Raw genomic sequence first — 24,027 nt, 5'->3', positions numbered from 1 at the left:
ATTACAAGGACATAGCAACACTTAAAATCAAGTGATTAAACTCGCTTTCTTAGGGAAGTCTGTAGGAACATTCACCTCATGCTGTCTAGAAATAGAATGATAATTAACCTTTTCACTGCTGTCAGTTTAGCAAGTGTTCCATAACAGATATTCAAGTGAATGTAATGTTACAAGAATTCATATACCTTGGGCTTGCTCAGGGAGTTTATTCCCTGTGGGCATCAAACATTGCTTTTAGGCCTCTAAGTACTTAACTGCCTCTCCCACTTTACTGTAAATATTTATCCCAGCTTTTCAAAGAAGCACTGAATGCTACCTGATTTCCATACCTTTTGAGGGAATGTTCCACTTATTCCTTTCCCATGACATCACCAGCCTTTAATTGATCATGTTTTCTTCCCAGTATTCCTAAATCATCAAAAAAACTTGAGATACAATTCCAGGGAATTGTGAAGGCTACAATTCTGGTTCACAACAAAGTTTAGTTCTGAAAATAATGTACCATGAGAACTTTGCTGCAATCCCAACCAGATTTGGGGATTACTATTACAATGTGAGAATCAATGCCATGAAAGCTTAGGGGCTTAGCAGTGCACTCAGCAATTTGCCTCAAGGTTTATCCCACTTCTCTGAAGGAAAAGGAGGCTTAATATTGTTGATTTGCAGTCACTGTAGCTTTCAAGTACAGGCAAGTGCAATAAAGCAGGCTGACATACTTGTAAAAGATAAATCTGCTGTATACTCGTAAGGTATAAAGTAAGGCATCATTTAAAACAGTCAGGGCTTTTATGCAAATCCCCTATTAGGGGGATTATAAATCATTAGAAGTTGAACAGCAAGATAGCAGGCACTTTCTGGGGGTAAGTCTTTGCCTTGATGCCATAGAAAAATGAAAGTCAATTTAAAGGCCACATTCTCTTCCTAAGTTCAAATGCTCTGTGCCACCCAGGTTCCCAGGCCTGAATTACACTGAGACCACGAGGTATCATGGCTTTTTAATAGATGTGTCTTGCAGTTAAACAGAAAGGCTGACTTCTCTAAGCAAGGCGCAATGAGCCAGCCTCTCAGCAGGCAGCAGCTAACCCTGTTGTCTGCCTGAAGCTTTACAAAGCGGTACCAACTGAGAATGTTCCCAAGTGTCATTAAAATACAACCAGTATAAATTCTACGTGGAAAATTCAGTATCACATTTTTGAACTTCATTGGTCTGAAAACTTTGTACAGGGCCTGTGAGCCGTACTTGCTTTTGATTTACTTTATTTTGGAGTGGTGTATGCAAACCTGAGTTGACCAAGGGACCTGCTGCTTTCTGTTGGAAAGGCGTACAGTGAATACCCGTTCTTGCTCCAGGTAGCTTAGTCTGAAACACAAGTCCTGGTGGGTGGGTGAAACAAACGGGTAGGAGTGGAGGGAGGAGCAACATCAGGTAAAACTGCCATCTGCTTGTGTGCTGACTAGCTCTGTGTACGGCTTTACATGCAGTTGGTAGCAGTTGCTGTAATACACTCAACGAAGTGCTTAAAGGTTAAGCCAAGGTCTTGTTTTCAGTCAATTGTTCTAGTGTTTTTTCAGTCTGTTCTGAACCCCAGCAGATTGCTTTTCTATTGCAATCTTTTTTTGAGGCTTTCTTATTAAGACTATGCATGCTGCCTATTAACCTCCAGTAACTCACTTTAGACATGAAGAGTAAACTCACAGAGCAGTCATTAAAACCTCAGGTTAGGTTAGGAGCGGCATAGTCCCTGTAGAAGTCATTAACCACAGTGTTCCTTGTCAGCAAAAAGAGAACTTCATTTTAACAGGGAAGTACTTTCTGCTGTTAAGCCTTAGGATGCAAGCATTAACCCTAGGGACACAGGAAACCTGTAGCCAGCACTGTTGCTTTTTGCCTCTGCTAATTTGTTTCATTAAGGCACACTGCTTTTGTATTGCACTTTCTCCAGTGCTCTGTGCCTTTGGGCCCCTGCCCAAAAGGTACAGCCCCACCATCTACCACTTGACATCCTTTTGCACGCTTCCTGGAGCATCTTGTTGAACTCCCAACCTTTACAGATGATAGAGGAGTGATAGAGGAGTATGATAGAGGATACCATGATAGAGGAGTCAGGGCACAGCAGGATAGGGTGAGTGATCATGTCAGCAAGGTTTCAGGGAAGGGAACCTCCATCCCTAAGTGGAAGTGAAGGTGATTTTTTTGTGATTTTTCTTTCGTTTTTTTTTTTTTTTAGCTCCAAGGATTTGCTTTTGTTGTACCTCCTGGTGATCAGTTCCCTACTTGCTCCTTCTTTAGTTTCCCTCCTGACTTCCAGCACAGGTGTGTTTTTTTGTTTTGTTTTAGACAGTACTAATTGAAGGCAGGTCTACACAAAGCTCCCTCTTTGCTTTTCACTTAAGCAAAGCTCCATTTTTTTATTCAGTTTTGGCTAAGCAAGGATGAGAATTCCAGAACTGGATTCAGGGCACCAAACTTGCCTTGATGTTGCAACTCAGTGCTGCAAAAAGACTTTAAACAGTGGAGACTGAACCAACAGGAAGTTTGATGTGTGGGAGAGGACTTGCAGAAAGTACAGCAGTTCTTTAATGTGGTATTTCTGTAACACAAATGCAAACTTTTGAGATTTTCCTGCTGGCAAGTTGGTGGCGACTACATTACCAGAAGAGCTTTACAGGTACAAACACTCAAGCTTGAAAGTTGCAAACTTTTTTTTTTTTTTTCCAAAGACTGAAATAACCAGCTAGAACAAGAGCAATGCATGGCGGAGGAAATTAGAAAGCACTGTTTCATGCTATGGAAAAGTGGGCACAGATTCTTTGCTTGTTACTTTGTGCACTTGAAGGCTCCTAATGGGGACATGCGAGTGCCTGAACTCTGTACGTAGTCTTTGAAGCGGGAGTGAGAAGCATTTCCAGTGACAGCATGCACAGGGTGACCCTTCTAATTTAGGCACGTAGGTTAAAACCCTGCCTGGGATGCACCTGTTCTCTAAATAGCATGGAGAGAGGGAAGCTGCTTGATGTGAAACTTCAGAGACATTGAAAAATCTCCCAGGAGAAGCAGCAGAAACAGTGTTTTTGCAACATTCAAAACAAGAGTAGAAAAAGCCATCTGACAAACTGAGGTGTCCCAGTGGAATGAGCCAGTTCATGCAATGAAGCTTTTTGGATTCTTCACTTCTGACTAGAAATGAGGAAGCTCTTTCCAAACTAAAATTTCGTAACGGGACCAGAACCTTCTAGAGAAGTGGAAGGGAAAAAAGGCACGTTACAGGTGGAAGTAATCCTTAACATTTCCATTTCCTGGTGCTTCCCTCCCTACAATACAGCCCACAGGGCATGTACAGTTGTGAATCTGGTCTTCTTGTCAAGCTCGTGCTGAGCTATAGAGTTTGAATGCTGTGATGTTGTTTCACTGCTGAGTAACATGGCTTTACCCATGCTGAGTGGCTTCAGCATCTTCCGCTGTCTCTTACTACAACTTTTTAATTCCACTGCTAAAGAGGCTTGTTCAGAGAACTGCTACTTACTACCACATCAGCTTTTCACCTGACACTCTTCCGGCCCTTGGCTGTGTGGGCATTGCCTCTCTCATCACCATCTCAAATGTAATAACTGCTGGTATGCTCCGGGTCAGTGCCTCATGGGTGTTGGCAATTACACTGTTTTGGTTTATTGCCCCGTGTGTTCTCCCCTTCTCCTTTAGTGTTGTCTGAGAAGCAGCAAACTAATAGCTTTAAGCAGCAGCTGAGTTAGGCCATGTAATGTTTCATGGGTGGAGAGTGCAGGCGGAACTACCTGGCACGCAGCACAATTTGGCCAGCTGTCAGACCTGATCCATGTATTGCTCTAAGGTCTTGGAGTCAGTGCATGGCTGAGGGCCATGCTTTCCTCCTCCAGGCTTGTACTGAGCCTGATGGCAAAGCTTGAAGGACTTGATCATTTTGCTGCTAAACTGGGCATTGGGGTACTGGACCGACACGTGGGGAGGTACAGCCCCCAGAACAGCACCTCCACATCTGCATGCCCAAACAGGAGAGCCAGCAGGATGCTGAGACTTGCAGCATAGCACACGCTGGCCCCTAAGCCCAACAGCTCGTCTGTTTAAGCCCCGGCTGAAGTTCTAAACCAGAAGATCTATTCATCCTCTCCCTTGCTTTCCAAATCTTGCTTGTGTCTCATCTTTACCTGAGATGATGCTAAGGGCCCGTGTGTCTGGCACCCTGCGTCTGCTAGGTGGCCTGATAGCCGTGTCACCAGCTTGGGGGAGAGCACTTACGTACATATCACACGTCATGGGACTGATGAGTCCGCGTGGAGATGAGTCACCTGTGGGTGAGACATTTGTCCTGGGGCCTCCTCTACGTGCATGTATAGCAATGAATGCGTAGCAGAAGAGCTGCATGGCTGTATCTCAGCCATCTTCATGAGACAGAGGGGAGATGGTGACAGCCTGGCTGTAGCTGAGTCCTGTTGATTTTTTGTTGTGCTGTTGATTTTAGTGAGGCCAGGAGTTCAAGTTGTCGCTGGGAGTTGTAACTAGAAAACCCAAGCCTTTTAAAAGGAGAAGGGACTGCAATGGCATCTGCCTGAGTTTGTATGGAGATGAAGACTTCGCTTGGGGAAGAGTAGACCATTATAGTTCATTTTTCCTAAAGTTTGGTAGCTCATGTTTAAATTGGGACCATCGCTAACTATTGCAGAAGAGAGCAGTTTAAAAGAACTATCAAGCTAATGTGCTTTGCCATTAGTGCTGTGCATGATTGGCAGAATGGGTGGAAATTACTCTCATCCATTCTCCTGTGTTTTAGGACGTCTCTTTGCTTATACAAAAGGGGTGCAAGCAGAAGGAGATGCATCTTCAAACTGCCTGAAATACAGTCATCAGAACTGCACGTTTTCAGTGACAAAGTCCTGAATTAGCTCGCTCCCTCCCCAGACTTTCCCCTACCTGGGATCTTCCTACTGTGCTTGCATGTTTCCTGCGCTAAATCTGCAGTCACCTGAAGGGAGTATGCAGAATGGAGAAGAAAAGGTGTGAAGGAAACAAACTCAAGTTTGTGTTAATCTGTATTCCACAAGGAATACTGCACTAATGCATTGGGGTTTATGACAGTGAAGAGAGGAGAAAGTTTGAGGATAGTGCACTCTAACTCAGCGGCATGATTGAGTGTGTCCCATTAGCCATGAGCCTTGTCTGTATTTTAATGTCAAAGCCTTTGCTAGAATGAGAATAGTGCTTCCTCTGCTGCTGCTGAGGTGGTCAGTGGAGTTGAAATGTTACAGACGTATCGGATTCACAGGCTGTCTTTGGAGGTGGGAGGGGATGCACCATCTATCTCCTAGGGATATAGGTGCTGTCTTAGTGATAATGGCTGAGCAAGTCTTTGCATTAGAAAGCACTTTGAGTGCAAGGGGATGAGATTGTGGAGTACATAAGAATTCTTCCTGTTTTCCTGCTGTGGCTGGGAAGCAGTCTAGAAGACTTGTTGCAACTTAAAAGACTCTCTTAGATCATCTGACAGCAGAAGCTATTTCTTTGTTGTCGGAAATGAGAACAGAATATGCTGTAAGCGAGAAGAAGAGATACTGGATTTGGTCATATTTCTGTATGACAGTTAGACTCATGTTTTTGCTGCACACAGCTCCAGTCTTCTCTAAAATGTGCTTATTCATGTTTCTGCTCAGTATTTTACAACATGTTTCTGTTCTGCTGTGAATTTCCTTCCCATAACTGTCTGGCTTCATCTCAGTAATGCCATCTGAAACAAAGCAGTGGCTCTGGGTTTCTTTTTAATGCTGTTTGAAAAATGATGTGTGTTCAATCCTAGCTATGGTGTAAATCATTCTTTTCCACTGTTTTAAGATAACAGAAATCAGAATTTGTCTCCTCATTAAAAAAAACCAAAAGGATAATTTTTGACAAAAATCTAGAGTACCTACAAATGGGAAGTTACAGACCTGCCCCTCCCTTCCTGCTCTGATAGCAGCAGTATGTACGGAGAAGATGTACGTGCTGTAAGAAACCCCATTTTCTTACATTAGGAGGTGGGGGAGAAGGTCGTGGAAATGGTCGTGGTTAAATGATTTGGGGTTTTGGAGCCTGTCACAGCATAAGTCAAAGTATCCCAGGGGCTGCTATAGCTGCCATTGGTTGAGCACAGGGTACCTCTCTTCACCGGTGTAATGCGTCTCCCATGAGATAGAAGATTATTAGAATGCGTTGCAGAGCCTTCCAGAAGAGGCATTTTCGGGTAGGTATTGAAGGCTGGCCTGCCTCTTTACCATTCTGCACAGTGCTTGGGGAGGGAGTCTCTGTCAAGAGACAGGTCAGCGTTCAGAGATGATGTATAAGCTAGCCTGGGAGAGACTTCCTGAACTGCTGTGTTTGCACAGAAGCTTTACAGCTACTGTAATATTGTTAGAGGCATAAGAGAAGAACCAGCCCTGAGGTGAAACCAATGCAATTCTCATGCCTACCCTGTCTCTCACTGTGGAACACTGCAAGTAGTGTTACCCACCAAATATAAAAACAGTAGCTTAAAGCTAAAGAGTGTCAGAATCACCAGAATTATTTCAATAAGAGTGGGGTCACTCAGCTACCTGGGGAGGATCACTGTGTGTTGCCTGTCAAATAGGGCTCATCTCAATATTATAACAACTGAACTTGATGCATGGGAGCGTTGCTTTCTTCCTGTGCATGGCAAAAGAAGGTGGTGTCAGGAGTCTCCACTTGAACATTTTGGCTGGACTGAACAAAACAGGCCGTCGTATTGCAGCCAGCTATGTGTATTTTCTTACCCATGAGAAAAAGGATTTTCTGGGAGATCTAAAGCTTTTCAAGCTTAATTTTCTGCTGCTTTGTGAAATCCCATTCAGGTTGGCTGCTAGAAAACAGAATATGACAGATCATAGAAACAATTTCCCATGGGCTTTGATTGCCTAATAGGTGTGGCCAGATCCCTGCTCTGATGGGGAGGGAGGCCAGCCAAGCTGCCTCGGATCGCAGCTGATCCGCAGCTTACACCACGGCACTTTGTAAAGGTCAGCTTTTTACCTTGGACTTCCCAGCTTGTGTCCTCTGCGTCTGGATGATTGTAATGAAGGTTCCGGTGGCAATGTAGGCTGGAGTTGGTTTGTCCACCTTTGGCCCTCCTCTTTTCTTTCTTGGAAGTTCATAGACTTGAGGTTTGCTCAAGGAACAGATTGAATAAATGGAAGCCTGGGGTCTTGCTGCATTCCTGTTTTGTAAGGCCTGTCCGATCCCTCTGTGCTCACTGCACCATGCCAGTGTTGTATGCAGGAGCTGGCAGCAAACATTGGAAAAAAGAGGAGCTTCTGCTTCCGTAAATCAATGTGTGTTTTTTTCCTCCAACGTTTTCCACAGCAACCATGTTTAATATCACATGCGGAGGGTAGTGGACAATGAATTGCAAGACAAAATGAATGAATCCTTGAGCAATGTCAGAGCACTTATCTTGGGGTAGTTGTGCTGACTGAGACCAGGTGAAAAGTGAAATCCCTGGTTCTGCTTTTAGGCAAATATCGTATGAAGCATAGAAAATAGAGGAAGGAGAAAACACAAAGGGCAGATGTCAGAGGGATTTTAATATCACTGAAATAAATTTCACTTTGTAGATGCTGTTTTTCATTTCTCAAATGATATGAAGTGCATATCTTTTGCCAAGCAGTGAAAAAAAATCTCTAATCTCTTTTGTGATTATACACTTAAAGAGCATTATATGTACCTCATACTCTAAAATGGACACTTCTTCATGCAATTAATACATTTTATATTCGTAATAAGTCTTGATGGGACCATGTTGAAATAAAATTCCTTTTTTTATTATTATTATTTTGTGGCATGTGAACAAAACCACATGAGATGGGGACAGATTCATGACTGCTGAAAGTCAAAGTAGAGACCTTAAAAATAGTGAAAATACTCAGGTTTGCACCGTCTGAGCCTGTGTCTCAAAAGGGACGATTTTTTTTGTCTTGGGAATTCTGCCCAATGTGCACTCTGCCTAAATGCACCCATATTTCTGGGATGCTCAAGAACAGTGTAGCTACAAAAAACGCCTTTTCCCAAAATAGAACTTGGCAAACATGACTTTCAAAAGCTGCATTCCTTCCTGGACTATGGCCTTGCTTACGAAGCATGAAGTCACAGCAGATTCTCATGAGCGACACATCCTTCAACATCCTTAAACTTGCCCTTGTACAGGTTGCATGCTTGACTGCCCAGAAAATGTATGAGAAACAGAATAACGTGCTGAGATTGGGAAATGCCACATTTCTGTAACGCTGTGACCTAAATGCCAGAGTCTTTTGCCTATTCAGGAGTATGTGGCACAGTAAGACGTACAGATACGTGCCACTTGTGGTGACATGAACACAGGAGAAATGTCCTATTTTAGTTACAGGCACATAAAAAATTCATGCAATTCTTTCTCTGCCTTCTGTTTGGTTGGTTAATTAGAGCATTCGCTTTACAAACCTCTTTTCTGCTGGATGCCCAGTATGATCATGGAGAATCAGGGTCTCAAGCTGCTGAGCCTGATTCTGCAGTGCCTTTTGTATGCGACTCCTGTTCATGTTAGTGTTTGCTCCCCATGTGGAGGGCCACTGTGTTGGACCCTAGAAAGGTTCAGCCCCTCAGGAAGCAGCTGCAAAGTCATATTCGCGGGATATAATTTCACTGGAGTTGGTGGTACAGATGCAGGAAAGTAAATGATAGGGGAACAACACTGGGCTAATAACTCTAATCCATGAATATGCATCCTCATATGTTCTTTAGCTGTAAAACTAACCATGATGTTTTTTCCTAGCTCTTGATTTTGAGGGATCAAAATAACATACAGGTAAGAAATATCATTTGTGTGTTTCAGGCAGTGGAGAAAGTGTTTGCAGTGCCAAATGGATTTTACTGGCAGACAGTAGAAACTGATGAAAAATACTTCCCTAATAGCAGCAACATTGAGGCTTGCAGCGACATAGACACTGAGGTAAAAATAATAATAATAATCACAATTAAGTGACCTGAAATATTTCCATCCTTAGGTTTGGTACAAATACTCAACTTGAAGTATTTCTCACTCAAACGTAAATAAGCTGAGTCTTTTGTGTCAGTGGTATTGATATACCGATTGCTCTGAGCCACAGAAGATAAAACTATGAAATAGATGGGTTGGAGAAATTGCTACCAACCAGGTGCAGATCAGTAACAACAGACAAATTCTGCTAACCCAAAGCCCCATGACTGCAAGCCAGTGTGCAACACAACTTTTATAAAACTTGTGCTCAGAAATCCAAGTTTTTCTGAAGCCTCTGGTACTATTTACCTGACCTACAGTAACTGTGTTGTAGGAACAAGTTGAAAGTAATTCTACGTCATTTAACCCAGAAGAAGAGGTCAGTGTAACTTGAATTAGCTCATCTTTACCTCAGTGGAGGAGTGCATACCAAAATGTACTGGACCCCTGTGCAGATATAACGTTTTACCTGGGGTAACTCACCTTTCTTAACTCTTGCACAACACAACCTGGCACGTTTGATCTGACGAGTTCAGTTTCCTGTTAGGAGTGAATCAGGAAGATGCAGATACCTTATGTTGTCCTGAACAACCAGCAAGTCTGGCCAGTGGCTGAGTCTGGCCAGTTAGCTGTACCAGGCTTGCCTCCTGGAAGATACTAGAAAACCACAGTTATTTACTGAAGATATTGGGCACCTGGCACAGTCAGGAAATGCCTCGTATGTCTTCATGACAATTCCTTGACTCGCCTCAGGAGTCCTACTAGGGGGCCCATACAGAATCTCTCACAGCAAGGGCAGGATGCCCTGTAAGGAAATGGCAAGCCAGGAGGTGAGACTAACAGCAAGGCAGGCAGGGCCAGCCACCTCGCTTGGCAGGGTGCAGTCACACATTACCCAAGTGAGAAGAGCAGAACAGGTCCAGCAACAGTAACCAGGGTCAGCCAAGAGTCCATAGGGACAGGGCCAAGCCAGAAGGTCAAGTCAGCAGATTAGGATAACGGCCAGAATCAGTGACATACGAGACTGGCCGCAGGCATACCTGCAACAAAGCTCAGAGACCAAAGCCAAGTGGCTGGCTCCCAGGCAAAAGGGAGGCAGCAGTTACCGAGGTTTGTCAGTGCTGGACAGCTGCATTATCAAAGTTGGCCTAGAGCCCAGGCAGCCAGACCCCAGAGACTCTTATAGCTGCTACAGAAAAATGCTTCCTTACTGGCTGCTGTGATCACTGGGTTAGTATCAGGAGAGCTTGAGCTAGACGAACATAAAGAAATAAAGCTTTTATTCCTAATTAGACTACTTTTTTATGATTTGTGTAAATTTATATCTTCATTTATTATGATGTTATAAGCCTTGTTGTGTGTTTATCGGGAAGTAGCATTTCATTTAAAGTGTCCAGTAGTGATGAATTCATTTGGCGTTCACTGCAGACATAAAGCTTGCTGCTGGGGATAGCATTGTGTCTGTACACCCAGGAGAACCATGCACAAATTTGAGGCCAATACAACCATGCTTGTCTGATCCTCAGCTAGACAATTTATTGCCCTCAGCATGTCAAGCACCACACAACTTTCTGTTGTAAAGCATCTGTGTTTCGAACCAGTAAGTTTCTTCTGATAGGAGAGTGCAGAGCTCAAAGTAGTTTGCTTTCCTTTCGGGTATAGACATTCAGTATGTAAGAACGTATGTCTTCCTGTGTGTCAGGATGAGCTGAATTGCATTCATCTGGTCGGGAAAAGTTCAAAAGGTAAATCTGGGACAGTACCAGGGATGTACCTGCCTTTTGAATCATTTTTCTGTGTTGATTTTGGCTTTTTGTAGGTATAAGGAAACAACCAGTTGGTCTATTATTATTATTGGGCCATCTTTCTGTAGTACGCAGAGTTAAATAAGAGTGATTCACTTTATTCTCTGCCCCAGAGAACTTGCAGTCTTTTACTAGTAGGTTTTTGTGACAAAAGGCACAATTATTTCAGTAGTAGTACATAATTATTATTCAATCATAATTCTCATCGTTATGATTCAATCTGAAGCTAAAAGCCTGCTGTGCTGAACTGCATGTAAACAGAAGAAAAGAAAGCCTCTTTATAGCTCTTGTAGCGTAGGTAGGGCATGGGAATTTAAGGTGAGTAGAAGAGACACAGCTGTGTGGTCACTGTGGGCTTGGAAGCATTTTGGCTCACTCCTCCAATGTGCTCTCGCTGTTCAGGTTGCCATGGTATTGCTGTTTGAAACTCTCCTCCGAAGTTCCCTAGCTACCCATCACATGTTGCAGCTGGTACTCAGCTCTGGTCTGGATGTCTGCGGACTCCGCCTGCTCTATCCTCAGCATGATGTGCTGCTCTCTAGCTCAGGTGAGGTCTAGTTTTCCTTTAGCGATTCCATTGTGTAATGATGCTGAGGTGACGATCTTTAACTCTACTAAGGTGAAGAATGATGTGGTGCTGCGGATGTGGAGAAAAGGGTATTGGATTTACAAGAGCATCATATCAGTTGCCTGTATCTTTTGCAAAGGAAATTATAAAAGACCTTAGACTGCTTCTTTCTATCTACTCCCAGTGTTGCTAGAATTCAACTACTCCAAGTTGAATTTTTAGTCCTTTATGTATGTGTGTCTCAAACCACTTTTGTTGTTCCTTTGTAGAGACCATTCCCAGACTGCAGTGCTGTGAGCTGCAGGATTAGACCCATGTAAGTTAGGTATACCAAATTAGTTCCTACTGATTTTCCTGCAGGTACTGCAGAGAATCCGGCCTCTCTTCCTCAGTTCCCCCCATCCCATCACCTCTGGTACTTCAGTCTTTATTTGACCTTTAGGAGAATGTGTGAAAGGAAACTACAGATCTATCCATCCTGTAATTATGTTGTCTGATAAGCCATCATCAAAACATCACAATTTGCCAATAGAAGGTGGTCTGAGGTGAGAGACCAAAAAGATAAGGCAAACAAAAATTGTATGAGTCCCCGATGTCAAATCTCAAAGCCCTTAACATTAGACACCAATGGCCACGTGTTGGCCCATGCCACTCAAGTCTTCCATTTGTGAAGCAGACATAATGAAGCCTGTCTCAAAGCTTGTATAGAATATTAGTAGTAGATAATGCAGTATAACTTTAGAACAACGGGCAATTATACTAGCTGCAAGGTGTAGAGAGAGCCTCTGAAATGTTTTGTGGCTTGTACTTTCTTTTAATTCAAAAGTTCTCCTGGAAGGTTTGCATGTGGCACTGTAGTGGATACAGGCAATCCATTTCTCATGGGGAAAGTTGTGGGCAGACAGAGTGAGAGAAACAGGCTTCCGTTTGCTTAGACAGAAGATGAGCGCAGACCTGCTTAAATAGAGAAATATCCTGCAGTTTCCTTGCCCCTTTTTACATTTGAAAACCATACGAGCAGACTGCCTTAGAAATGTGATTGCAGTTGTCTCAGCATTGTGCATGTAATATATTCATATTGATAGCTGCAGAAATGAAGAAGGACTTCAGCAATGAGTAAGAAAACCATAAAATCACCAGTCATTAAGAGATGACTGGCAGCAGATCTGCTTCAGTGCTCTGTACCCTGTATCTAAATAGGAACATTTTGTATGAAGGGACAAATCATTTGAGCCAAGGACTGCTACGTGAGTTTGTAGACTGGATTTTTACCTTTAGCTTGAAAACTTTAATATGACTATTTTAAGTATTTTCAGTCAGTTTCTCCTTTGTCTACCTGTTCTGGAGACTTATGTTCTGGTTTCTGATTCTTAGGCAACTAATGATGTAAATGAATACATTTAAACTCCAGGGAAGAGAATGACACGTCTTTCTGCTCTTACACAGTGAGAAATGTGGAGGAGGCAAACTTGCTCTTTACTGGGTTTACTTATTGGACCCAAATAGTGCTGAAGTGAATGTGCAGAAGGGTTTGCCAGAGATGTAGGGAAGAATTGTTGCAGGAAATAAGGAAAGCCACAATTCAAGTCCTGGAGGGGAAATAAAAGAAAACATCAAATATTTGGACACATTAGGCAACGTAATGCAAAATCTGTATTTGATACAGAAGAAATGATCTAGAAAAGATGTACATGGATATCCAGCTTGTGATTCCCTTCCCAGTTTTCCCATATCTGATGAAAATTACGGAAAACATTCTTCTCTTCAGGCCCATATTCTTGCCCTGTCTCTCCTTCAACCCCACCAGCCTTCCTTATGAATACAAACAATGTACAGCACCAGAAGTTAAAGTGCTGGTTTCTAGTGTATCAGCTGTGTAGTATTTAACCCCGTGCACACCCTTTTCCACAGCAAATAAGAAGCCAACCCACACCTTCTTCTTTAACAGGTAAGCTACCTTGAGTAATCTCAGAATTACTACTGGGTAAAAAAGTACAGCTGGTTGCCAGCATAACACCCACAGGACAGGTAACCAGTAGGTTACTTTGCCTAATTCCCCTATGACAGAGCTAAAAAGAGCACTTGAGCAGAATGAATGACCTTGGTGTGGGTTGTTCCATGCTTTAGTTACACGTGTCTTTGTCTTTCACAGAAAAACTGCCTTCTTCCTATGCTTCGGAGATGGGCAAGGTGCCACCAGTGCTGGCATTGGGCGTGAGAGGGCCTAAAGCACGTAGCACCTTGCAGAACATCATTGGGCCATCCGACCCGCAGCTGGCTGGCGTGACAGACCGCAGTTCCATCAATGCCATCTACTGCAGGAGCCAAGCAGAGCCTCTCGTCTACCTGCCCCAGCTGGACAGCCGTGTGCACAGAGAGCTGTGCCTCTGGTTCGGAGGGAGGGCTGCTCATGCAGCACTGCATGGTGGTGTCCTAGATCCAGCTTCCAGATGCAACAGAGTGAGGTGATGGCACTGGCCTGCATGTTTCTGAGCTACGGTAGTTCTCGCAGGCAAAGTATGACATGGATGGCAGACAAGCACACAGCTAGTGGGCTTTGTCTTTATCAATTAGTCTCCTGCTAAAGGTCTGAATGAACAAGAGTAATGGATGGGAGCAATCTGTACATTTTCCATTTTCACATATGTTACTACAGTCTGTAAAAGCCCTCAGTCTCTCACAAGACTGTCTCTTCTGGTTGTGTTAGGTGCGGGACTCTTGCAGTTGCCTCCCATCATGTGTTCCCAGGTAGCTAGACCTGTAATTCATACACTTGCAGCACCTGCTGGGTCCTTGCTGTGCCAGGTACAGCTGGTCAGCCTGATCTGAAATCTCTTTCAGCTGTACCTGGTGCTGGAGAAATGCTTCAAGGTTGTGTGCCTCTGAGGGGCTTGTTCTCCAGGAATAGCTTTGCCCATCCTTATCAACTGATTGGAGATAAGGAGCTTCAGATGGAAAAGGCTCTTCAGAGAGTTATGACAGAAGTCTGTGAAAACAAAAGGTGGCTTATAAACTCAACTCAAGCAATCAGTGTGAGAAATGCAATTTAGGAACTGGTGGTATAGCAATAGGGTGCCAAAAAGTGCTGGGAACAAGTGAGATTCAGGAGTCTGGAATCTTGCTCTCAGATGGGGCTGGATATAGCTGCGGAGGGAAATGGGCTATTAAGTAGCTATTAATCCATCATGCAACCTACAGCGCCTGTGTTCTGCTATGTAGTACTATAAGGAGGGGGGACTACAGCCCCCAAAGGCTCACGTTTCTGTCCAAGATAGGCAAAACCTATCTAACGTTTTTTTATTCTTAAAGTTGCTTGGTTGACAACAACATAGCAATGATGGTAGGCTGCCAGAAAGTCTGCTCTTGACCTTACTCAGCGGAGCAGAGGTGCATCAGGGAAAGGGATGAGAGGAAAGGAGAAAAGCTTCTGTTCAGCTCTGTGAAGTCAGCACTGAGCAGCACATGGTCTGCAGCTGCACAGAGGCAGAGGGAAGGTCAGATCAGTAGCCTGAACACTCTTGCAGCACTCCTTCCTAGCACTCTTTTCCCAAACCTCTCTGCAGCTTTTTTTTTTTTTTATGAAGCACTTTCTAACAATCATTCCCTTCCTGACAATTTTGCTACCTTATGGATGGAGACTTAAACCTAAGAACCCAGGAAGCACGCTCAGTCCACACCGAGCCACACTCAGTAAATGAAGGGCTCTGCTGTGCTCAGAGATCCTTTCCTGAGACTGTTACAAAGACAGATCAGAGTAGGCTGGCCTGCAGAGGGAAGAGAAGAGACACAGGTATTCTTTTGGCTTTTGAAAGACTCTCCTTTGGTTGTTCCAGGCACAGGATCTCAGCCTTGAAACATTTGTTTTACAGTGCTTTATCAAAAGATTTGGCTTAGGGCTTCAAGAAATTTCCACCAGCCAGGATAACATGAAACTCAGACCTCCTCTCCTGACTGCCATTTGTCACGCAGACCTGTGTAATCGTGTGGGGTGTCAGCCTTTACAGGCTGGATTTTTCAGACCCTGGGCATCTCCTTTTAATGTTACTGGATCAAATATGTACTGATGTGGTGAAACTCCCCTGGAGAGAATTCATATAGGGCCCTGAACCTGCAAGTTCTGGACAGGTTTTTGAAGATCCCGGTTGCTCAGTGCAGTGTGGATCACTGTGTTGTCAATGGCAGCAAACCTGGGGTAAGTTGTTCTGCAGTCCTCTTGGTGCTTTCTGCCAAGGGGCAAGGTGCACCCCTGTAGAATCAATCTGATGCACATAGAGGGGATTGTCAGTTTTGTTTGGCCATGAACAGTGACTCTCGTCATTGTTAGTTTTAGGATTTGGAAAACTCAATTTGGCAAAGTTTCATTCATTTTATTTATTTGTTTTCCTCAGGGATGCTTTTCCTCCTACAAAGATGATGAATTCTGCTCCTCTGGTACAACTTAGCCAGTCCAGAGTGGTGCTGTGTTCTAAATAATGCGCTTGTCTTTCTCTTAATGCTGGTAATTCAGACCATTGGGAGATCAGAATACAAACTGCACCTCAGAATTCGGTTTTTCAAATTTTACTTGCAAATATTGGTGGCTTCTGTTGGTCTCCTGGGAGCGACAAGTAGGATGTATTCCAGCCGACTCAGTAGCAGGGGATGAGGCAGACAGGTTTGCCTGAACAGCCTGCACTTCACAGACCTAGCCGAAGCGTTTTACAGAGTGACATTTGCGTTGTCAGTCCCTGGCTTTCAGAACCACACCTTATGTTCACCATGCCATAATTTGGACCTTTTGGGAATGCAGAAATGTTTAGAGGCTTCACTGCCATGAGCATCTCTGCCAGACTTGATAGTTCTTGTTGTCCAACATGAAGCAGCAGAGGAGTATCATGATAGCTTTAAAATTGCTTAAACTCTAGCTAAAGAACCGAAAGTGAATAGCAGCTGTAATATATTTGTGGCTGGGAAAAATACTGCTAATGCAGCCTGACCTATCTCTTGATTCCCAGGTTTCCTTGCCAAGCTGGCTACTTTGTATTAGGTACTTATTGAACAGAGAGAGCCTCAGGGGGAGTAATACAGAGAGAGATGTTCAATCAGAGAGACCTTGATGCAGTTCAAGTCATGGACAAGGGGTTGAAATGGTGGTTTCAGTAAAGCTTCCTTGTCCCTGGGCTTGTTGTAGAAAGTGGGTTAGAGTCAGAACCTTGCATAACAACTTTTAATATCTATTGTTTTTCTTTAGGTCTCAGAGTCCTTCATCAACTAGAGCAGAAGCAGATGAAGAAAACGTTCATCTCCAGGACATGGTGCAACCTCGACCTCCAGCGATGCTTGTCTCAACTTCCAAAGGTCTGTGATAGGGAATGAATCATGAGGTTTTATGGTTCTTCTTCGCTGACAGTGTTACCTCACTCCAGCCCACCTGTTTCAGGAAATTCTGCCTCCCTGGATTACTCAGTGCTGTGACCTGGCCAGGTCCAGAGCTAGGAATGAATTTCTGGTGAAACACTGTTGCCTAAAATGAAGTGACAGAAGAGTGTTATCATCACCTCATCCTCCTCATGGGAGTAGCTGCTAGAGTCCTGTAGGCTGCTTAGATTTCAGTGAAGGATAAAGAAGGAAAAAAAAACCACAACACATTTTTGCTTGTAGGGGACTTGTTCATCCAAGGAGCTGTCATTTGAAGACCTACCAGTGTCTTTAAGCTGCATGTTTATCTGATTAGAGATCATCTACCTCTACTATTCAAGAGTTGAATATAATGGGGTATGAAATTATGACTTCATTCAAGCCAGGACTGACCACACAATCAGAAAAAAAGTATTTCATAGGGCTACTATTAACTAGCTCTCACCTGGCTCCTCTGTCCAAATCCACTTTTTCCCTTTGTAGGAGTAGTCTTCCAGCTTCCGAACTCGTACCAGGCTAGCTGCAAGCTGACTGTGCTCAAGGGGAGCCTGCCAGGGCATTCAGCGTCACTACTGGCTAAGAAGGGTCTGTGTGGTGTAGGGGTGTCTGCTGTAGACGGGCCAATGTGCTGGTAATCTTCTGTAGTTTGGCCTGGCACAGCAGATCTCAAGTGCATATGATTTTGAGATGATGCTATTAGGGTGCTGCTGCCCTGTTTCTACTCCCACAATTGAAGACGGTTCCCTGGTGGAAGTGGGGGGTGGGAGGGGTGGAAGCTCAGCAGCTGTCAGAGAGAAGATGGCAGGAGGAAAACAGGATTGTATTGACATAGAAAGAAGGTACAGAAAAATATGGTGCTAAAGGAAAGAAGGTACGAAAGCGTAAGTCAAAAAGGGGGAAGGTGACAGAGAAGGTGACAGGAAGAAAAATAGAGAAGGGAAAAGGAAAGGAAGTCTTACCTTTGAGATGCACTCTTTCGTATAACTGGGCATGTTAATTCAAGTAGCTTGGCAGACAGCCATTGGCTCTGCGTTATTTGGGATCGGTATTGATGGCAGCTGGTTGCTGCTGATGGAATGACTCACATTTTTGCATCTCCTTCCTTTTATGGCCATTAATGATTCACATTTGATGTGGGCTGCTGAGTTACACCACACCACGTTCCATCTGTATTTGGGCTCAGGAAGTCACTTTCAAGCTTTGCTCCTCAGATAACTGTATCATCTCTATCATGACTCTCAAAGAGAAGCTGAAAACCTGGACTGGGAGCAAGCACCCTATGGGGTGTTAAGGAAAAGAAACATTCACTTATTCCTTCCCTCAGGTCTCCAACAGCTTCTCTTTGAGACAGGAAGATACACTCGTGCAGAGCATGCAGAACAAATATACTGCTGCTCCTACCAGGTATATCTATCCCCCTTCCTTCCCAGTAATCAAAGTTTTATTGATCCTAGCAGATATTCTTGTTAATTTGGGATATGTGTATGTGAAATTTTGTTTGTTTAGGTGTTATCAACTAGAGATGAACCAAAATCTTACCACCTGCAACCCTGAATTTTGACAGTTCATATATAATGAGTGCAGCACTGTCAGCCTGGCTCAGAGTCTGCAAAATTAAAGCCGTATAGAAATTTTAGGCAAAGAAACACTCTGCTTGTTGTATCCTTAACAATAAACACAAGCTTTCCCTTGTTTTGTTGCTATTGCTTTGAAATGGCAGGCTGAGCCTTGGTCAGGTTCTTGGGGGACAAATATCTATCACAAAGTTTAGAACCCCAGGAAACATACACTATTGATAGGTCTACCACCAAAACCAAGTGTAATTGGGACACAGAGACTAAAATATTTTCAGCCCCATTATATGATTTTTAGAGCTAGGAGAAATTAATAGGGCAGTACAGAGGAAACCCATGTAGAAATGATACTGAGCATGTACTTTCTTAGCTCCTGGCAAGTTACGAAGATCTGAATGTGTGTTATGTACAAGAGAAGAAAATCTGTTAGAACTAGGACAGTATAAAAGCAAAAGAGATGGTAAGAGCAGAGACCCAAAGATCAGAACAAAGCGAAGGCCTCAGGTAGATCAGAGGCTACTGGGAAGCTCCATCTTAGGTACAGCAGGACACTATACAGGAGGTACACTGTTCAGGAGGCCTTGTGGGCTGTTTCTTCTGAGCATGCTCATAGCATCTGTTGCCAGCGTGTTGACAGTGAGCTTGGGATTTAATTTAGAAAACGAAGTGGAAAAAAAAAATACAAGGTTCTAACCCAACATAAACTCCAGTTGCTTCTATGAGCATATCTATTGGAGTGAGAGATGCAAGCAGTGCACAAGCAGCCAGACTTAATGCATTGGGCTCAGGGAGGAGGGAAACCCTGGAAGGAGAGAGCAGGTGCCATTATGATGACCAAAGATAAGAACCTATGAAGCCATGGGTGGTACAAAACCATAGTGGGGTGGTGTTGTGATCAGAGGCTGGTCCAAAGGTACAGTAACCCATGCCGCAAGGCAAGCTCTGGGATGACGAGTAAAGACAGGAGTAAAGAAGGGCTGAGAGGGAGCAGAAAGTAGTGCTGACCAAGGCTGTAGTCCTACAGGCTAGGACCACTAGTAATAGCAGAGAGGAATACCTGGGATTGCTTCATGTACTTCGCAGTGGACAAACCAGCAATCAGTCTTGTCTTCATTTGGTTACTCATCAGTTTGGCCAGGCTTACCAGGTCCTTGGTCCTCAAAGGGTCTGGCTGCTGTCAGACCAGCTGTAAGGGTAACAGCTCAAACACAGCCTGACAGGGGCTGACACACAGCCATCACGTGAACTGAGAGCATACATACCTCAAAGAGAGATAACAGCTCATAGACAGCTAGATAGACCTTACGAGACAGACTATCTGGAGTAGATGATTCATAAAGAGATTGCTTGTAATGCCATAAGCTTTACTGTTCTGTGTTGACCTCTGATAGCAGCCATTATAAGCTGAATAGAGCAAATAAACCATAAAATACAGTGTCTCCATTTGGAGAGTGCTTCAGGTAGGAGCTGGCCACTAAGAGAGTTTCCTTGCGTTAACACCACAGTTTCTGTGGAAGTAATATGCTGTTTTTCTTACTCTCTTTTTGACCTAGGGGACATTATTTTGATGGTGTCACCTGTGGTATCTCCTCATGCATATGGTAATGTGATATCGGTCTGTACTCATCGGGGTTTTCTTCTGCAAGGAATCAGACAGCTGCAGCTTTCACCCAAGCAAGCCATTGTGCTGAGCATGACAACAAGTCAGGTACTGGTCAGAACATACAGCTCAGTTGTATGCTTTGGGTTACCATTTCTGAAACTTATTATATTGTGGGTTTATGGATGTGCGAGCTGACACACTCCTGTAGTGAGTGTTCTTGGGTGTTCTTCTCTGTTCATTCTCTCTTTACTAGCTAGCCAGCACTCGTGTTCCTTGTATTCCTACGAGTGGTGCTCTTGTTGCTTTCAGTACTGATGTTTTTTCTTTAGTAGGAAAATCCCACTAGGCCTAAGCCTCTCGCTGAGACTAATGCATGATCAGGCTTTCTTCTATGAAGTTAACATGAATTTTACCATTGATCTCAAAATATGCTAGAGCAGGCAGTAACCTCGTAAACCAAAATAACAATCTCTGGCCTGTAAACCTGTGTTCAAGAGAATAGTCTTCATCTACCGGACTAATGTGTGATTATGTACTTTGCTGTCCCTCTGGGTCTGCTTGTGGCCTTTCAGAATGAAGTCCCCTAGCATAATGCATTCAAATGGCTTGCGAGGAGAGCTTTCCTATTGGCAAAAATGAAGTGTTTTTTTTTTCTTTCTCTCAAGGTCTGTTAACGTGATGATAGATTTATTTGAGTTAGAGTGCAGTTGGCATTTTGACATATCAGCCTAAAGAAACAAATAATCATAAATGCAAGATTTCAGTCAAACTCACCTGTACAAGAAGACAAGTTCTGTATTTCTTACAAAATAAATCAGCCAGGAATCCTATGACAGTTTGTCTTATAAAGAGCTGGACCCCTTCCTTTAAATTTTCATGCCTGGAGTTGTTTCCTGTGTCAATCAAGAAATGCATAATTTTGCAAACTAAACTGTGCACAAAGCCCCTCTTTTCTGCTTGTTCTCTAATCAAGCATGAGGAAGAACACTTTCCCTGCTCATAATATTTTATAGAATAAAAGTAGCTCCTATTTATGGAATACTATAGTAAAAATAGCCAAATATTTGGAGCACGCTCCTAAATGGCCGTTTCAGAAGTTCAGGAACTATTGCTTTAATGTGTTCTCTGGTGCTGTTTCAGAACCTAGGGCTCAAGATCATTATTGCATGAGTGACTTAGGATGGTACCATGTATTGGCTGCACTGTAATTGTTGTGGTTTTAGTCCAGCCCAGTTGTAGAGCAAAACATTTTATATTAAACCTTTTCCTGATGTTTAAATTCCTTTGTGTCATGAACAGATGACGCATGAACAGCCAGTCATTGGAAGTTACTACGGCTCTGCTGGTGTGCTGTACCTTGATATGCCATTGTAACTTAACTATTTGCTTGAGCCCTACAATGACTAAATCTGCATTTAGTAGTCTAATCTGGTCCTTGTTATTTCAGATTGCTGTATTTTGCCCTAGAAAGATTTCAAGTTCACCTGCAAACAGTTCTGCAAGAGGAGAGCTTTCTGCTGAGCCACGCGCACACAGTCTCATTTTGTTGCTGAGAAAGGAGAATGCTAGTCACCATATTCCTGCGCTGGTAAAAGGTAATGCTTTCACTTAACCTCAGAAAACAAGGCTTACATTTCAGTTCACGCGAGCTAAAGATTAAAAGCCTAACCAAATCTGTTACATTGCAGGAAAGATTTATTGAGAATATCAGGAATTTATAGTTTTGCTATATGTATCTCCAAGCCCACTTGTAAATCAGCCACTGCTATGTTTCCTACATAGTAGATTGATCTTTGTCAGTTGTATGATCTTTAGCACTGAAGTCCTTTTGACTTAGAATCATAGAATAATTCATGTTGGAGGGGGCAACAGAAGGTTGGTCACCCAATGGCCTGCTCAACACAACGTCAGCAGTGAATTCAGACCAGAATGCTCAGGGCTTTTTCCAGTCAGGTCTTGAGAATCTGCAAGGACAGAAATTCCCCCATCTCTCTGGGCCCCTCTTCCAATGCTTGCTTATGCTCACAGGGAACTGTTTTTCCCTTATGTCAAGCTGGAACCTCTTCTGTTTGAATTCCTGACCCTCGTCTCTGGACTTCCCACTGTACGCCTTCATAATGGTCCTAGATTCATCTTATCAATAACCTTCTCAGGTATTCTTATTGCCCAGAGAAGTATGCTACCAAAAATGTATGGGTGTCACTGAGCCTGAGGATAGCACCTGATCCTATCAACCTCAGCCTTGAGTTCTGCGTAGTTTTGATTTCCAAGCATCTGAACTGCAACTCATTTTATAAGCAGGGACTGCCAAAGAACAGACAAGTAGCTGCCCCAAATCTTCTTAGATGAGTCAGACTCTGTTCCGATGCTCTCGTTCAGGAAGAGAGTTTAGTTTTTTTAAGGATAAGCTGGTCTCTAGGGAAAATCACAAACAACAACAGGGATCAGTGCAGAACAAAGAACCCTGCCCTGCCTGCTTCCTCTTGCTCTGGCAATGGGCAAGTTGCCTGTAGCAGGAGAGTCTGTTCCCGTGTCTGTTTTCCTGCAACCTGCCCTTTTGTCACCACCACTGGGAGAAGTGGGTCAGTGTAGCCTGGACAGTCCCCAGCACAGTGGTTTGACCCCTCCATTAACACCACCACAGGTAGTTCCTGATGGAGGCATTCATCCATTGCCTGATTGCCCTTTCTAATCCATGGATAATGGAATGGAACATTGAGAGTTTTGGGGGGGAAAAAAAATGACAATTTCAAAAAGTCCTCTGCTTTTTCTCCCAGGACTATCACAGTATGTTCTGAAAACATGTTCAGACACAGTGGATTAATCATGGCAGACTAATTACAGCACCGTGTCACCTGCTGCCTGTAGACCTAAGGGAAGTTGCTTATTAAAGAAAGAGCTTTTTTTTTTCTCCTCTGAGTGCCAGATGATGTTTAAAGTGTTTGTTTTGCACTGCAAAATTTGCACTAGAAGTATCTATGTGGGCACTGGAACAAAGGATAGTCTGGAAAGGTCAAGTGTTTTCCCTCATTGTAGAGAACTGTTTTTTTTCCCTTTGTAGAGAGATTTTGCAAGTGCCTCTTTTATGTCTTCCTTTATTGCCTCAGAAGTAATCCGGAAAGATAGCTTATTCCATATTCCAGAGCCCTGAAGAGGGGAAGCTGATGATATTGTCACATAAGCTTTGGCTTGGCCTCTAAGAAGTGTGAAACAGCACTAGGAATTGAGCAGTGTAGATACCATACTAAACAGTTTCATGTTTTTAATCAGTGCCTCCTGAAAAGTAGTCACCCATTTGATGTCCAACCCTGTTCAATCTTCAAAGCAAAGAAAACTTAAATCATTCCTACAACAGAAGAGAAAGATAGGTGTCTTTAGGTAACCTATTTCTGGCTTGAGAGTCAAAACACCATAAATTTTTGACCAAGGTTTTCTTCACTAAGTTTGACCAGACAGCATATAATACTCTTGGATTACAGAGTCATTTAGGTTGGAAAAGACCTCTAAGATCATCTAGTCCAACCTTTAACTTAGCACTGCCAAGTCCACCGTTAAACCATGTCACTAAGCTCTACATTGACAGTTTTTTTTCATGACCTCCAGGGATGAGCAACCTTGTCAAGTGGAAGATGTCCCTGCCCGTGGCAGGGGGCTTGGAACTAGATGATATTTAAGGTCCCTTCGAAACCAAACCATTCTATGATGGTGACTCAGCTACTTCCCTTGGCAGCCTGTTCTAATACTTCACAACCCTTTCAGTGAGGAATTTTTTCCTAATATGCAACTTAAACATCCCCTAGCACAACTTAAGGCCATTTCCTCTTGTCTTATCACTTGATGTGTTTGGTAGAAGAGCCCAGTTGCCACCTTGCTACAGCCTACTTTATGGTAATTGTAGCGAGCAATAAGGTCTCCCCTGAGCCTCCTTTTCTCCAGGCTAAACAACCCCAGTTCCCTCAGCTGCTCCTCACAGGACTTGTTCTCTAGATCCTTCACCAGCTTCATTGCCCTTCTTTGGACGTGTTCCAGCACCTTGATTTCCTTCTTGTAG

At 43.5% G+C, this 24,027-nt stretch overlaps 1 protein-coding gene across 10 annotated transcripts in view; it reads left to right on the top strand.

Annotated features, from left to right (window-relative positions):
* DNAAF8 (dynein axonemal assembly factor 8) overlaps window positions 1–24,027 on the top strand; it is a 105,388-nt gene that overhangs the window by 38,517 nt on the left and 42,844 nt on the right. For 9 of the 10 annotated variants that reach the window (XR_013939619.1, XM_080556366.1, XM_080556367.1 and 6 more), the window contains 6 exons: window positions 8,886–9,002; window positions 11,237–11,381; window positions 13,555–13,867; window positions 16,633–16,739; window positions 19,927–20,081; window positions 21,424–21,571. Coding sequence is in view for 9 of the 10 variants with exons in the window: in XM_080556366.1 (XP_080412492.1) it covers window positions 8,886–9,002; window positions 11,237–11,381; window positions 13,555–13,867; window positions 16,633–16,739; window positions 19,927–20,081; window positions 21,424–21,571 (985 nt within the window). In the remaining variant the exon portion in view is untranslated. The remainder of the gene's footprint in view (window positions 1–8,885; window positions 9,003–11,236; window positions 11,382–13,554; window positions 13,868–16,632; window positions 16,740–19,926; window positions 20,082–21,423; window positions 21,572–24,027) is intronic. The other variant, XM_080556368.1, reaches the window with a different exon arrangement.

Source organism: Anser brachyrhynchus, assembly GCF_964034855.1.
Source record: "Anser brachyrhynchus genome assembly, chromosome: 15".
NCBI classification, from domain to species: domain Eukaryota; kingdom Metazoa; phylum Chordata; class Aves; order Anseriformes; family Anatidae; genus Anser; species Anser brachyrhynchus.
Note: the sequence above shows the minus strand (reverse complement) of the source record. Positions and strands in the feature narration are given on the sequence as shown.